Source organism: Alosa sapidissima, chromosome 18 (genome assembly GCF_018492685.1).
Source record: "Alosa sapidissima isolate fAloSap1 chromosome 18, fAloSap1.pri, whole genome shotgun sequence".
Lineage (NCBI taxonomy): Eukaryota > Metazoa > Chordata > Actinopteri > Clupeiformes > Clupeidae > Alosa > Alosa sapidissima.
The window spans coordinates 19,969,132-19,986,163 of record NC_055974.1 but is presented as its reverse complement, the minus strand read 5'-3'; the positions used below and the strand labels follow the sequence as shown (position 1 = coordinate 19,986,163).

Below are 17,032 nucleotides of genomic sequence, written 5' to 3'. Positions count from 1 at the left end.
GCGTTCTCTTGACGGTGAGACGAACGGTCGCACTTCAGTCAAGTAGCCTTGGTCCTTTTCGAGTTAATTGTGAGTGAGTTGTATGGTAACTGTGGGAGTGATGTAGAAGAAAAGTGAGTATTTACTTTTTTATACGTGGGTTTGTTGTTTTGGGACTGAGAAATAGACTACAAGGAGAGCATCTGGCTACGTGCATGCGTGTCAGCATTAATGGCCCCCCAACAATTAAATTCAATTACCAAAGAGCCTTAGAGATGTTCTTTGAAAAGCCCAGAAAAATTAAGTGCTCGCAGATTGGGTGTGGCCTTTGCCATTAAGACAAATTTAAATAAATTGTAAATAATCTTTTTCTGGGTTGTGCCATTTCATTTTTCTTCTATCATTTTTAACCAATAATGTAAAAGAAAGCTGAAAATGTCCACAAAAGAAACACGAAGGTATGATATAAAAAAAAAAAAATTAAAAAATGCGCAACAACCCCCCCCCCAGTAATAGCACCGCTGCTGGAAAATTTTCTAGGGGAAACACTGTACCCGTAGGTCCAATATTTGCAAATGTGATATCTCCAACATATCTCTGGGCTAGAAACAGTCACTTGGATTCAAATAATAACTTGTAACATTTTGGTAGCCAAAGGTCAAAGGTCAAGGTCAATGTATATCCCTTTGTGGTGGATAAATCTCAAAAAATCCCTGACATAATTTCATATGTGATACAAATATTCACTTTGACTCACAGATAACAAATATTTGAATCTGGTGGTCAAAGGTCGAGGTCAAGGACCTTGCATTCTTGAGAAAATTGTATATCATAAATGCCTGTAGGGATGTTTTTTCAAATTTGGTACAAATATTCACTTGCACTTTTGTCTTCGTCATTCATCGGTGACCTCCAGAAGGCTCAACAGTGGTATCTGGCATCTCAGACCCAGCTCCCTCCACACTCATGATAGGTTGTCTACCAACCAATACAGACACATTTTTTGGTAATTTGTCTTCTTTGCTGTGGCCGTTTATGATCCGATCAGCAACGCAGCCAAGCAAACTGCAGTCCCTTGATGTGGGCACCCACAAATACCAACAAATTCTTCAGTTAATCATCTTTTTTGCTGTGGCCATTTATGATCCCATCAGCAACTATACAACAAACAAAACACCAACCCTTAATGAGGGCACTAAGAAGTACCACCAAAGTCTCTGGTCATTCCTCTTCTTTGCTCCCACAGTTTCTGATCCAATCAGCAACATAACCAGACCAACTGTAAGCCCTTGATGTGGGCACCCACAAATACCTACACATTCTTCAGTCAATCCTCTTCATTGCTTTGGTGGTTTATTATCTGATCATTAACATACCCAGTCAAACCGCAAGACTTTGATGCAGACACCAACAAATACCAACAAATATTTAGATACCAACTACCAACCATTGTCACAAATTCTTCAGTCATTCCTGTTTGTTGCTATGGCCATTTATGATCCGATCAGCAACATACCAACATACCAAGCAATATCATAAATTCTCCAGTCATTCCTCTTCATTACTGTGGACACTTATGATCTGATCAACAACATACACAGCCGACACGCAAGCCCTTGATGTAGGCACCAACAACTACCACTCCAGAAACACAGCAGCAGCGTCTCAGAGTCAATTCAGGTTACAACATGACCCCAAATAGCATGTGAGTGCCATAGCCATTGGCTTGCCTTTTCAGCAGCCTCCGATATTTGTTACAGCTCCTTTCAGTGACCGTCATACCCATCCATAGTAATCATCATGTCCTTGTCCACGGGGTAACCATCATGTCCTTGTCCACGGGGGCAGCCGTGGCCTACTGGTTAGTGCTTCGGCCGAAGGGTTGCCGGTTCGTACCCCGACCAGTAGGAACGGCTGAAGTGCCCTTGAGCAAGACACCTAACACCTCACTGCTCCCCGAGCGCCGCTGTAGCAGGCAGCCCACTGCGTCGGGATTAGTGTGTGCTTCACCTCACTGTTATGTGTGTTCACTGTGTGCTGTGTGTGTGTTTCACTATTTCACGGATTGGGATAAATGCAGAGACCAAATTTCCCTCACGGGATCAAAAGAGTATATATACGTATATACTTGTTTGTAAAAATCTCCATTTTGGATGTCCACAGATCCAAGTAAACCAGCATTCTCTTTAGAAGGTTTTAAGGTGTGTACAGGGCCTAAGTTGTGCTAAATTTGAAATAACTCCCTCAAGGTGTTTCCAGGATATTGTAAAAATACAGTAGGCCCATGTTGTTTTTTTGAGAGGTCACAGTAACATTGACCACTCAAATCTAATCAGTTCATCTTTGAGTGTAAGTGACTGTGTGTGCCGAATTTGAAAGAAAAAAAAAAAACTTCCTATAGGCATTCCTCACAAGAATGTGAGGTCACAATGACCCTGACCTATGACCTTTGACCATCAAATTCAAATTAATTTGTTATCTGTGAGTGAAAGGCCCTTTCCGAAACTAGCTACACTCTCTCCCTAGCCACTTGCACTCCTAACCAAGTGTTAAAGGAACACGCCAACATTTTGGGAAATTATCTTATTGTCTCTGCCAGAGTTAGATAAGATGATACATACCCTTCTCATCTGTGTGTGTACCTCAGTCTGAAGCACCCACTGTTAGCATAGCTTATCATAGTTCATTGAGGTGAGCAGTTCCAACTAGCCTATAGCACCCAAAAGTGATAAAAGAACGCCAACATTTTCCCATTTACATGGAGAACTCGATTTAGCTGTAAGGGTGATTCCCACCTGAGTGCACACCGTAACTTAGGGGACTTGGTAGGGATTGGTTTCAGAAAGGGCCAGTGTGAATGTTTGTATTACATTTGCAATTATGTCAGGGATTTTTAGAGGTTTATTCACCACAATGGGATGTACATAAGGTCACAGTGACCTTGACCTTTGACTATCAAAATCTTACAAGTTATTATTTGAGTCCAAGTGACTGTTTCTAGCCCAGAGATATGTTGAAGATATCACATTTGCAAAAATTAGACCTACGGGTATACTGATGTATGTCACCCGATGATATCATTTTGAGCTACCTTAAGGAATATATTACACTCAGCATTAAATGTAGCTTGGATTTGATCAGCAGACATGATTGATGATAATATATCTCCATTTGTCCACCATAAATGACCTAAGCATTATTTTCAAACAATCATTGAAGTAGATATGTATTTGAAATCACTGGCTGGATCACACTATTCAGGCTTTCAGGCGGTTACCATGAAAAAAATAATAAAAAGGCCGAGCATTTTTCTTTTGATTTATGAAGTCCACAGATGGCCCTTTCATGTGCAGAAAGAATTTTGAAAAAAGGAGGTTGCTCATCGGAGATATTCAGGTCTGAATATTGCTATTTTTTGGGTATTCGCCAAAAACCATGTGACATAGTGGACATGTGCAGTCCTGGACTGACACCCGTCACACCTTACGCCTTGTAACTCCAGTTTGTTTCAAATTTTGTACTATTTTGGCTTTTTGAGTTTTTAGGTGGACCCTTCAAACTGTCCAAGTTTCATCAAAATCGGTGACGTAGCATGTGTCCCCCCCGCCTGGTCCTCTCATGGACACACTCTGAAGTCTTTATCAACTCTTAAGGCTACTTCTATGTGAAACATATAAAAACTCTTTACTGTTATCAACTGAAAATTACCTTTCTCCGTATTATGTAGGATTTTATTTGTTCATGTCAGTTTACCATGGGGTATATTTCTAGGGGAGGGGGTTACCCATTTTCATAACTGATCCATATCATCATAACAAACACACCTGTTGGTCCCACAGTATACAGATTTGATATCAGGGTCTGAGAGGGATGAACAAAATGTAAATAACAGCATGGCCTCATTAACTATATGGTTATGGTATTTAGCAGACGCTTTTGTCCAAAGCGACTTACAAATAACAACAATACAACAATTAAATTCAACAGTAAACAATTTAAAAAGTTGGTAAGACTACACCAAGGAGAACAGCAATAATACACAACAATGTCAATTCAATAGTCTAATGAAAATAAATAAGTACTATATCTGCAAAATACAGTACAACAGTTAGCAAGCTAGCTAACTTTAATACCTATTGTGCTGTTCTTGGTTTATGCCAGGCATGTGTGTTGGCTTTTATGTTTGTCATTTAGCAGTGTCAATTTGTCCAAATTGACTAAAAAATATAAAAATAAAATAGTTAAAATGAACAGTTATAGAAAGTTGGTATGGTTACATTAAGGATAGTAATGATAACAACAATGTCAATATGACATTGAATTTTCCCGTAGGGATCAATATAGTATCAAGTATCTATCTATCTATCTATCTAATACAATATCAACGAATAATAATGAAAATAAACAATACCATAAATATACAAACCAACCACTTAATTAAGTGTAAGCTGAACAGATACATCTTTAGACCCCTCTTGAAAGACCCAAAACTATCACAGGAACGCAGAGCACTGGGCAACTCATTCCACCAACGAACCACTGAGGAAAAGAGTCTTGAATTTGACCTAGCGTTTATGGCTGGTCACCACAACAGACGCTCATCATCAGAAGACCGCAGTGGGCGATTGGGGATGTAAAGCTGGATCATAGAATTGAAATAGCAGGGAGCAGATCCAGTAAGTCTCCTATAGGCCAAAGTGAGAGATTTAGGGTTTTTAGCTTGTTAGCTCACTAGTGTTGGCCGCAATGCCTTGCTGTTGCTTTAACAGCTGCATGCTGCAATGAAAAAAAAAAGAAAAAGTAACGGAAAAGGAAACAGAGACAAAACAAAAACAGCCCAAATGACGGCAAAGCCGTTCCGCAGGAACGACGGTGGACCACTAACCGTTTGCCGAGTGCACGTAGCATTCCCAGAGGTGGATGGAAAGTTCTGGCATCCCGACCACGACTGGGCCGCAGCCTGACGTATGTCTCTGATAAAAACAGTAACCTTGTGGTCGTGTTTATCAGGGCCTGTCTTAAGAATCAAACAGCAGGCTACAGAATTTACACAAAGACACCAAAACTACATCATCTTTCATTTTGTCCATCTTTTGCAGGAGAGGTTAGTATAGAAGTACATTAGCTATGTGCTGGTCCTTCAGTCATTCTGACACACACACACACACACACACACACACACACACACACACACACACACAGTAGGGTACTGATGTGTGTGTTCTGTTCGGTCTCACTCCGCCTTATCATCCCTCCAAAGCGTGTGAAAGTTCTGGAGACAAAATCCCCAACTTGGGCAGGAAGGACAAGCAGTCTGGAGTCATAGCATATTCTGTTGTGACGCAAGCATTATGCACACGCACACACACGCACACATGCACGCACACACACACGTTTACACACAAACAAACACACATATATACACACACGCACACACCCTTCTATTCAAATGTATAATTACTCCCACTCACACAGATAAGACACAAAGAGGCTCTCACACACACCTGCAAACAACAGCAAATGTGCAATGACACCATCTTTGCAACATGAACATCTGAAACATACAATATAAACAGCGTATAGACATACATTACATACACATGCTGTGTTAATGCACATGTAATGGCACACTCCCTTGCTATTACAGCTTGGCCTTTGCCTACTCCAAATCCAGCATCAAAGACTCCATCAGTCACAACCCTGAAGAACAGGTCACGTGGAGGTTCCGTTCCCCCACCCCCAAACTGACCTCGGTACAGTCTGATTGATTTGCTTCCTGCACCTGAGCATTGGGCCGTAAACTCCACTGCTCAACACCTTCACCACCACCACCGTGGCTTAAACAGGTATTAGACATAACAGAGGCCATCACTGTCAGATAACTGATTTGGGGACAGTTTAATGAATTACACCAAGACAGGAAATCGCATTACAGACAAAGCTGTAAAGATTGCATTGGGGGGGGGGGGGGGGGACGACAAACAGTAAACAGTGCAGGGTGTCCGATGGTCGGCCACTGAGGTGTTTGAGATAAATGGCGAATGTAATGCTTGCAGATGGGTGAGTCAGTGTCTGGATATTATTCATTGCTGGGGGCACCAGTGGCTGGGCATCACAAAGGAAAAGAGTGGAAACAGGTCTCCAACTTTCATGTCTCTTGGAAGCAGCCATTTCAGAGTGTGTGTGTGTTTGTGTGTGTGTGTGTGTGTGTGTGTGTGGTGAGAGAGAGAGTGTGTGTGTGTGTGGATGTGTGTGTGAGGGAGAGAGAGTGTGTGTGTGTGTGTGTGTGTGTGTAGAGAGAGAGTGTGTGTGTGTGTGTGGATGTGTGTGTGAGGGAGAGAGAGTGTATGTGTGTGTGTGTGTGTGTGGTGAAAGAGAGAGAGAGAGTGTGTATGTGTGTGTGTGTGTGTGTGTGTGTGTGTAGAGAGAGAGAGCTATAGTTAGTCTGTGCTACACGGGAAGGCTATTGTGTTTCTGAGCTGGAGGAGGTTTTGTCAGTGTGTACATGGTTAGAAGTTTGCATTGCCATGTTGGGGGTGGGGTGGCCTTTGTGTGTGTGTGTGTGTGTGTGTGTGTGTGTGTGTGTGTGTGTGTGTGTGTGTACACGGTTAGGAGGTTGCAGAGGGTGGGGTGGCTTTTGGTTTGGGGGTGGTGTAAGAGTGGAGGTAGCTTGCCCTTGGCAGGGTTGTTATTTGAAATGGATACCCGCACGGTGAACCATGGAGGGGAAGGGAGGGAATTATCATGTGAAAAAAAGAAAAAAGAAAACACACCCTCGTCTCACTGTGCCTTTCCAGAGTTGCAGTCTGGCGGTTCACAGTTCAGCGTGAATTAGTGCTAAGAATTAGTAGTGTTCAGCAAAGCGCTCGAAATACCGACCGACCGACCGCCTGGGTTTCTCAGCTCCCTCTCTCTCTCTTTCCTTGTCTCTCTATTTCCCCCTCTCCATTTCTTCTCCTTCTTTGTATTATGCCCCCACATCCCCCTGTATATCTGGCCTCTTTTATTCTGATTGTGTCTCACTCTTTTCTGTATCTTTTGTATAAGTTATTTCTGTCCCCCTCTCTCTCATCTTTCATTCAGGTTGTCACTCTCTCTTCTCTTTCTTCACTCTTTCCCTACAACCTTTTTTTCATTCTGACTTAGTCCCTCTGTCTCCCCCTTTATCTATCTCTCATTCCTCTTATTCTGACTTATACCTTATACCTTAAAACTTCTCAAAATGTCCTTTCCATATTTCTCTTCAGGTCTTTTTTCCCTCTTCCATTACATTACATTTGGCTGACACGTTTTTAGCGACTTTTTATCTCAATTATCTCAACAATTCTAGAACAATTTTAAACAATTTAAAAAGGCAGAGCACAATAAGGAAAAAGTGCATCAGTGAGTGCTGTTTTATACAGGCAAGTGTCAGTTCTAGTCAGGTGGTAAGTGCTAGAATTAGCTAATTATGAAAGTAATGAAATGTTGACCTCAGCCATTCAGAAGTGCACACTACCCCTGTTAGGCAGTTGCTGTACCAGTGTGGGAAAAGAGAAAGAGAGAGAGGGAGAGAGAGATAAAGAGAGAGGGAGAGATAGAGACAGAGGGAGAGAGAGAGATTGAGAGAGAAAGAGAGAGAGAGCGCAAGAGAGAGAGAGAGAGAGAGAGAGAGAGCAATGAATATCCCACAATGCCGAGCTGTACAGCCGCCCGACCACGGAGAGATGGCAAGGAGCCCACCGAGTCACTGGCTACTCCAGTCAGGCAAAAAAGACAGGAGAGAAAGAAGGAGAGAAAGAAGGAGAGAAAGAAGGAGGGAAGAAAAAAAGGACAGGAACGAAAAGGAGCCGTCTGCATAGCCACTAAGCCTCGGCCACATTGTTTATGTCCATGTGCATGTGTGTGTGTGTGTTTGTGAGTGTGCTCGTGAGCGTGTTGCGCACATTTGTTTGTGTGTGTGTGTGTTTTTTTCTCCAGAGCCTGCTAGCATTTTCCTCTTTTACATTCACGGGTGTTTGGAATTGACTGTGAGTGCATGCTGAATAACTCACAAGCTGGCTGACATCCCACTTTCAACTACAGCAGTGTTTCTGGATTTTCCTGAGGGCATATTAGTTTCTGAGGCCTTGCCATATTACTAACCTCTTCACTGGCCTCAAAGTATAGCAGGGGATATGATGTGTTCCAGGCTGGTTCTTTTGACACACAGGGAGCCCCATGGTCATCTGCATGGTATTTTGAAAGGCGACTCCACCTTGAAAATGGTCTTTAATCCGAGACTGGACTTAATCCCTGTCTGGGGAGACCGGACGCAACGTAGTGTTTTGTGGATTGTGCCCACTCAGTGTGTGGACGGACTCCGTCTCGGTTTCAAGTGAGGTCAGATTTCCAAAACGACTGCACAACAAAAGGTTGAAAGAACTTCTTCTTTGTCCAATACTTCAGTGACCACACATTATGTGACTATGACTCTGTGTGTGTCTGTGTGTGTGTGTGTATGTGTGGGTGGGTGTGTGTGCGTGTGTGCGCGCATGTGTGCATGTGTGGGTGTGTGTGCGTGTGTGCGCGCATGTGTGCATGTGTGTGTGTGTGTGTGTATATGTCCCTCCCTGTGGATGCTAATGGCAGTGTGTCCCACCGAGTGAAGTGTGTGTGTGAAATGTGGCAGTTGATGGCGAGTGGCGACTGCACGGTACACACATTACATTCTTTAGTTCTGGCCGTGACAGTGACCTTTGACCCTCAGAGATAACCCAGTCCCTGGGACAGGAGTATATTTGTGTAAAAGCAGGGCATGAAGGCTTCATGTTATGTCCATTAATATTTATACATCTGAACATAATATACAGTATAGTTTATTAATAGCCTGTGTTGGTGCTTGACCTGTAAGTGTTCCTGTCATGTTTGTGCTTGTGTGTGTGTGTGTGTGTGTGTGTGTCAGGGGTAGAAATCAACTCTTTAAAACGTGAAGATCTACACTAACAAATAAATGGCTCTACAGTGAATCATTATTATCTGAAATATACCATCCTCTTCCATATTTTACGAGCATTTGGCCGGTGGCTGCCGCATGTTGTGTGTGTGTGTGTGTGTGTGTGTGTGTGTAAGGGGCCTGAGATATAGAGCTCTCATCGTCATGCTTCTCATCTTTCACTGGTGGTGTTCATTAGCAAAGGGAGAAACAAGCCTGAAACGTCAGCCCCCAGTGCCAAAGACAAAGGCTGCACTGTGAGACCCCCACCTCCCTCTACACACACACACACACACCTACACGGGTGCTGCAACACACACACACACACACACACACACCTACACGGGTGCTGCAACACACACACACACACACACACACACACACACACCTACACGGGTGCTGCAACACACACACACACACACACACACACACACACACGGGTGCTGCAACACACACACACACACACACACACACACACACACACCTACATGGGTGCTGCAACACACACACACACACACACACACACACACACACACCCTCTCACCCCTCATGCACAAACTCACACATACACATGCCCCCAACACACACTTTTTCTCAAGGCAACGCAAATGAGATGCTGGGCCTCAAACCTATCTAGACCACAGCAGAGAGAAACAAAAGCAGACATTGTGCCTGATAGAGGAAAGCAAGAAAGAAAATCTGAAATCTGGTGGGAAAGAATAGCATAAGAGGGTGAGAGAGAAGGAGATAGAAAGATAGATAGATAGAACAGAGAAGAGAGAGAGAGAGAGAGAGATAGAGCAGTGAAGTAGATGAGAGGGAAATACATTAACAACAGTGAGGTCACACTTTCGTTAGCAAGACCCCAGGTGTGTTTAAGATCCGGACGGTGTATAAATAGCTCTCCTGGACAAGCTGATGTATTACACACACACACACACGTACAGCTTCACCTCAACAACCTGACGCATGACACACACTTGAGGTGGGGTTAAACCACTCACGACGAGGTAAGAATGGGCCAATTGGAGTAATAACTTGCTGAAAATAGCCCAAGTAACATAAACACACACACACACACACACACACACAGAGAGAGAGAGAGAGAGAGAGTATGATGTATGGGTTGCTGATATTTTAATCCAAAACTACAAAAGATGGAATGGAAAACCCAAGACAGCGAGCAGTATTGAGTGTGGCAATAATGTAACAGCTAAGAGCTCCTTACCTCCAGGTCATCTAGCGACCGCGCCAGACTCAAGCGCTTGGTCTGGGTGGGTGGGCGGCGCATGGAAGAGCGCCCCCTACTGATCCCCCAGAATCTGGAGCCCTGTGAGGGAAAAAAATGAAGAATTAAGTCTATCGTTCTCAAAATCGCTCTGAAATTGATCCCCAACGACATCGTTCTTCATGTCATTATAGTTATAGTTTATATGTGTTATCGTTATAGAAATCGTTCTCCGTGTGAACGGCCCTTAAGTCTAAATCAACAAATATTTTGCAGTCAATAACATCAATACAGTGAACCTGTCAAAGCAACTGCGAACACGTTGCTCATGCCAATAAAATAGAATAATCAGTTAATACACCAGTATGCAGTGATCTTTCACACTTTTGATGGCTTTATACCTTCGCTGCACATCACCTGCACCTGAAACTCAAGAAAGGCCATGCACAAGGACTTGATGTCAATACAGAATTCATATTAAGTCTTCTTTTTTCCCCTCAAACGAGAATCGGGTTAGACCCCTCTGTTTACATTCCACCCTAATAAGCCTTAACAAACTGGAATGTCAACAAACGAGTTTGAGTGTGGATGGTGTTAAACAAGGTGCAAACAACTGTGCATTAGCTGCAATGTGTATAAACTGCAGGACAGTGTTTTATGCATAGCTGAAGGCATTTTGCAAAATCAATGTGTAAACCTCGGTTAATAGTCAGGACATTATGGGAAATACTGTTTTATTATTGTTATTATTATTATTATTATTATTATTATTATTATTATTATAGTGATGCAAACATGTTTATTGAATTACTATTTTGTGCCAGTAAAGCCACATGAACAAAACTGATGCTGAAGCACAGAAGTCGGTTGCTTGCTTGTGCTTTCTCACTGTTCATGCCAACTGGATATCAGAGTTGTGTGTGTTTTATTGCACTTGATGACAGAGGAAACTAAATGAGAAAAGAAACATCTGGCTCTCAGGGTCAATGTATCAAACTAAACTCCTCAGAGACCTTTGAGCCTGAAAAAAAGAGAAGGAGAAAGAAAGAGAGGGAAAGAAAGGAAAGGATGTCCGAACACTTCCTGAAGCCACTTCTCAAACACCTTCACAAAATCTAATTATATAATATACATCAGTCATGTAACAGAAAAATAGAAAATTGAAAGAGAATTGAACAGACCTGTGAGAAAGAGATATCTGAAAGGAGTGCAGCGATAATGCATGAATGTACATTTTTGTGTATGGGTGTGTGTATGAGTGAAGGTTTTGCATGTGTTAAAAAGGGTGAGTTAGTTCTTTGTGTGTTTCTTTCACTCTGACTTGAGCTCTCTCTCTCTCTCTCTCTCTCTCTCTCTCTCTCTCTCTCTCTCTCTCTCTCTCTCTCTCTCTCTCTCTCTCTCTCTCTCTCTCTTTCAGTGCTTTGTGTATAATCCATGTGTGGGAGGATGTCTCATCTCTATGTGGTGTGTGTCTCCTTCTTGTGTGTGTGTGTGTGTGTTTGTGTGTGTGTACAGATGCACCATCAGCGGCCGTCACTAAATGAATCAGTGTGAGCTAATTTGATCGGCGGCAGTGGGGGGCAGTGGCGGACAGCGACAGGGGTCAGCCACATTCCATCTCCACCGAGACCCCAGCAGCCTAACCGAACCGAGCCACTCCGCCGCCTCTGCATCACTGTTGTGACCCCATCCACCCATCCCTCCCTCCCTCCCTCTATCCATCTATCTATCCTCTCGCCCACGTCTGTCCGGGCCCTCACCACTCCATTCTAAGATCTAATCAACACAGGCAGCCCAGGCACATTCTGTCTGCTCAGAGTTCTGATGTTAACATTTTAGAGGGGATTGTGCGTATAATATGACTTTAGAACTCAGTGAGAAAAAAAAAACACAATGTAGAAAGTAAACTTCAATCAATGAAAATATTTTGAAGAGAATCCACCATAAGACATCAGACAATAACTACTATTTTTGTTCAATGAACTACTCCTTCGTCAAACATTTTTTTTAAAGGAAAGTAACAGACAGCACACTTAATGTTTGAACGGGGATAAAAGTACTGCCGGTAATTATAGTCGTATCACATGGCCACAACCCTGTCATTTTCATTGCTTCCTGTCCTAGAGCGTTGTCCTTTTCCACAGACGGAGATAGACCTTTTCCTGGCTCATGATACAAGCTATAATCGCTTTTGTATTGAGACAAAACGATAGGAGACACATACAAAACCCTGCTGTCCTCTACACCGCCCCCTTCAAATCTTAATAAATGAACGTGCCTATTCCCAAAGGCTGCCATGAAAACCATCTTCCTCCCTCTCTGGCTGGCATCTAACTAACATCTAAATAACAGACTGCATACAGTGACTGCAAACACAGTACTATATATGAGCCCCACTAAAACAGAGCAGAACAGAACACATTACTAAATCTTCTCTTACAAAGAAAGAATCAAGGCTATGTCTATGCCTTCAATAAAAGCTTCTTTTCAAGTCAAAGAGTAGAAAAACTCCCTTAAAAGGGAAAAAAAAGGCAGAACAACGTGTTAGCTCGGTTGCCGAGACAGAATCTGCAAGCTCCTCGTCTCTTGTCTCCCTCCCCTGTTCCACCACCCCACACCACCATAATTAGAAGCTTGTCTACAGGTTGCTAGGCTACGTAGCACAGACCAAATAAAGCAAGAAAGCCTGCAGTTGTCATGTTTTAAAGACCAGGATAATTCCACTGTGCTTTGAGCTCTGTCCTGGGTAACGTTGCCCTCTGCTGTGACTGCAGGGGAACTGCACCAGATTTGCTGTGACTACAGAGCATGCTGAACCATCTGTTCAGCTGTTTAGTCTGGGGATGGAAGGTGTGAGACTCAATACCAGACGATGATCCCTAAATCTGTCAGCTACAAGGCCAGAAAACCCTGCAAATGCCTAATGTAAGTCTAAACAAAAAGCAGAACTGTTAGAGGTTCTAGTAGCCATGATAAAAAAAAATGTAACCTAAAAAGGCTCTTTGTTACAAATAATTTATAGACCTATTACACATGTGGTAAACATTACTTTGTAATTAGAAAAATATACTGCTCTCCTGGCATCAAATGCATAACAAAAAAAAATCAATGGCAATCAATCTAAGGCTTACCTTACAAATATATTACATTAATAAACACTTCACGGAGAGAGATCAGACAGCTACCATGTTTAAACATACTGACCTTTTCTCTGTCCTCTTTGTCCCTGTGCCCATTGTGCTGGTTCCAGCCGAAGAGCTTTTTGACAGGCTCGTTGTACAAGCTGACAGCCCGGGGCGGAAGTCCATCTGGGTTTGGGTCGCCGAATCTGTTCACAGGGATCTGACTCACGGTCGCGGGCAGGGTCAGGCTTTTGGACGCCGGAGGACGAGCGGTGGTGGCGGCAGACTCGGCTCCGTCGCCAGGACGAGAGCGCTGCCAGCGCGTCCGGATCGACACTCTGGGCCATCGCTGGCTGGCCCTTCGGCTGGGCACGGCTGGGGTGATAAAGCCAGTGGCACTGCAGGCTTTCACTTTGTCCTGTGGGTATGGAGGAGGCGGGGGCCTGGGCGAGGTCTTGTCGTGGCCGACAGGAGGCACCCGGACTGGGTCCGGCAAGGCGGCGGAAGGCCCTGGGAGCGGGTCAGTGAGGAGACACCGCCGGGCTCGACCCGGGAATGCCTTGTTGTTCTGGTTCAGCTTGTGTCTCGGGGTGAGGGGTCGGAGGTCGCCCCAGATGTGTTCCGGAACGTGTTCCGGGATGTGGCCCATGGAGCGGCTCCAGCGCTCTGACAGGAGGGCGTTGTGGCCGCCTCTGGTCTCTTCGGGAGATACGTTGCCTATCCCGCTATCGCCGCTCCCGCTGTGGCGCGTGCTAATAGGCTGGTCGTCTTCGCTGTCGCGCTCTGCGCGGGCGCGCAGGCGCTCCACGAAATCGCCCATGTCGTGGTATAGCACCGACACAAACTGCAGGACGGCGGTCGGGTCCTGGGGGAACTCAAGGCAGCCGGACGCGTCTGAGTCCGGGTCGGCGGTGCACTGGAACCCAAAGTGGGCCCGGATGCTGTCGTGAGCCTCGTGCCGGTACAGCTCCGGGTCGACGAAGAACACATGGCAGAGAGTCTGCGGCGCCACCGTCGGCCCGTCTGCGCTGTCGATGGTGACGAGCCCGAAGAACCGCGGGTCCTCCGGACACACGGTGCCGAGCACCAGCCTGTCGGCCGGGTAGGACACCAGAGTGGCGCCGGCGTCGTCGCACAGCTGCACGCCGTCGCACAAGATGTGCATCATCACCACGGAGTGCGTGCTCTGCTCGACGCTGATGTCCGTGATGCAGCGGTGCACGCAGCGGAGTCGCCCCTCTTCCTCGTCCACGACCTCGCCCCTCGGCGCGGATGAGGCGGCCATGTCCAGTGGGGAGGAGTTGATGTATCCCACCACCATCGCCACGTTCAGGGTGTTGCTGTCCAGCGAGAGATTGTCCAGGCTCTGAATCGACTCGGCTAACACAGAGTCGCTGCTGGTGAGTTTGGCCGTCTCGTAATCGGACAGCAAGTCTGGGTTGCTTTTCACCAATCCCCAGCGGGCGAAATAAGACAAGTCGGGCTCCGACACTGGCCTCTCTTTGGTCAAGTTGTTCTTTGGTGCTATGAAAGGGTGCCAAGGCTGGTGACTGGGCACCCTGGCGATCTCACTGGCGTTGTTCGGCTTTAGCCACAACCCCCGCCGGTCAGTGCTCTGGACAACCAGCTCCTCGTCACTGGAGCAGGAGTCTGCCAGTAAGGGAGCCGGCAGGGGCATCGCCCCCACTCCCTCCCAACATCCACCTCCTCCTTCTTCTCCGCCGTCCACAACGAGTCTGAGGTTACCGGCGGACGAGCCGATCAGCTTGACCACGGCCTCATGCGGCGCGTCACTGACGTCCGTGCCGTTGACGCTCAGCACGCGGTCGCCCGGCCGAAGTCCAATCACCTCTGCGGGGCTTCCGCGCACGATACCGCTCAGCAGGCACGGCCGCTGGCCCACCAGCGTGAAGCCGTAGCCGGCGCGGCCCCTAGCCATCTCCACCCGCTTCACCCCTGTCTGCCCACTCGGGTCCAGCCATCCGCCACGGGTCATCCCGGCCTGGCCCGGGACCCTCATCTCCGCCTTTCTGGGCTCACGGGGGTATCTGGGATTGAAGTCGGGGTGAACTGAGGTTAGGCGGAGTGTGTGTGTGTGTGTGTGTGTGTGTGTGTGTGTGTGTGTGTGAGGACTGGGTGGGTGGGTGTCTCGGAGAGGATAGGACAGAGACAGTGGTGTGTGTGTGTGTGTGTGTGTGTGTGAGCGCTGTGCTTTAGGGGCTTAGAGGGGATCAGCGGTGGTAAAGATGTTGGCCAGCCATGCTGTAGACACACAGACTGGACATAAGTGCACTCCTGTGATGGGAAGAGCAAATATTTCATTTTCAGGACTCCTCCAAATATATCAGTCAAAACTGATTCAACATGACAACTAAGTTTGAATTTCACACATTTATTTTCTCTTTGATTATTTATTAGCCCTAATGGTTCTTTGATCATTCACTAATGGGTCAAGGCATAGACCTGCTTTCTAAGCCTTATTGATATTTTAAATGCTTAGCATAAGTAATAACTTATTCAGAGGAGGAAATAATTGTTCCACAAAGAGTCCCTAATATACCCATGGAAAAAGGGGAGGAAACTACCTGAGCAATAAAATCACAGATTATTGCCCCTAGAGAGGAAAACCTGTTTTTCTTAAAACAGCACATTTAAAACATTCGAGTGCATAGAATACTGTTAGCAAATCGAAAAAGTATTTGGTCATACAATAATCAGACAGTTTGTCGTCCCTAACTCCCGAACTGCTGGTGTTTTGAAAAATAGGCGCAGTGACGTGTGTTCAAAAGACGGGTTTTTATGACGTCTGTCAACTGTTAATTTCCAAACGTTTAAATCTCGGGCAGAATAATTACCCTAATCTAGTCTACCATGTATTTCTTTGGTCAAACGTCTTCTGTAGGCCCTAGAGATTTTTTTTTTTTAACTGGATCATTTTGGAAATCTGGAAACTCATTTTGGAATGACTCTCTTGCTGTCAATATAGTTAATCTAGTAGGCTATGTTTTTCTAAGAGATATTTTCAGATAACACTCATAGTTTGCATAGACATACATTGCACAACTTATATCAAATGTGTTACCATTGTTAACGTAATACTCACTTTTTTTCGAACTTTCTCCTCTAGTTGCAATGAATTCCATATGCCGTCAGCTCCACCAGAGGCTCAACCGCTTCCATTTACTATTGTTGGTGGAATACAAAAGCGTCTTTCTTAGTAACTATGGCACCCCAACGTGTGCAAACCAATGGGGACTTTTCATTTGCTGAAACAACCATCCATCACCTTCAATATTCAAATGAACGCCACACAGCTATTGGTCACCACTTATGCCATGTGACGTCGCGGGCACTCAAGCTAAAATGCCACATGGAAATACTGGTCAACTCATCCGAGTTTGCTACAACTGTAGCACTGTGAAGAGTCAATGTTTTTAGCGCTGCAAAAATGTTGCCGATGCATGAATGTGCGTGTGTTCTCTAAACTAATCACGCACCTTCCGAATAAAACACCTCGCCGAATGCTGATTATAATATCCGGAAGGAAGAACAGCATGGTCTGGTCATAGTGCAGTAACGTTTTAAAGCTACCTTGGTAAACAAGTAAGGGCAGCCAGTCAAGTAGCAGCCATAAAGTTGCTTCATTTGAAGCAGCCAATGGAAATGACACTTAACGTGTTGTATGTGATTGTGCCAAGCAGACATGTAACCTAGATATGTATATTGTCTCACGTGGCACAGTTGAATAGC

At 45.2% G+C, this 17,032-nt stretch overlaps 1 protein-coding gene across 1 annotated transcript in view; it reads right to left on the bottom strand.

Moving 5' to 3' along the window:
• Window positions 1-16,503, bottom strand: part of rgs12a (regulator of G protein signaling 12a) — a 63,202-nt gene extending 46,699 nt beyond the window's left edge. Inside the window, exons 1-3 of the mRNA XM_042070802.1 lie at window positions 16,386-16,503; window positions 13,365-15,577; window positions 10,161-10,262 (exon numbers count right to left, since the gene is read on the bottom strand). Coding sequence (XP_041926736.1) covers window positions 10,161-10,262; window positions 13,365-15,302 — 2,040 coding nt within the window. The 5' untranslated portion in view covers window positions 15,303-15,577; window positions 16,386-16,503. The remainder of the gene's footprint in view (window positions 1-10,160; window positions 10,263-13,364; window positions 15,578-16,385) is intronic.
• Between the last annotated feature and the right edge of the window lie 529 nt (window positions 16,504-17,032).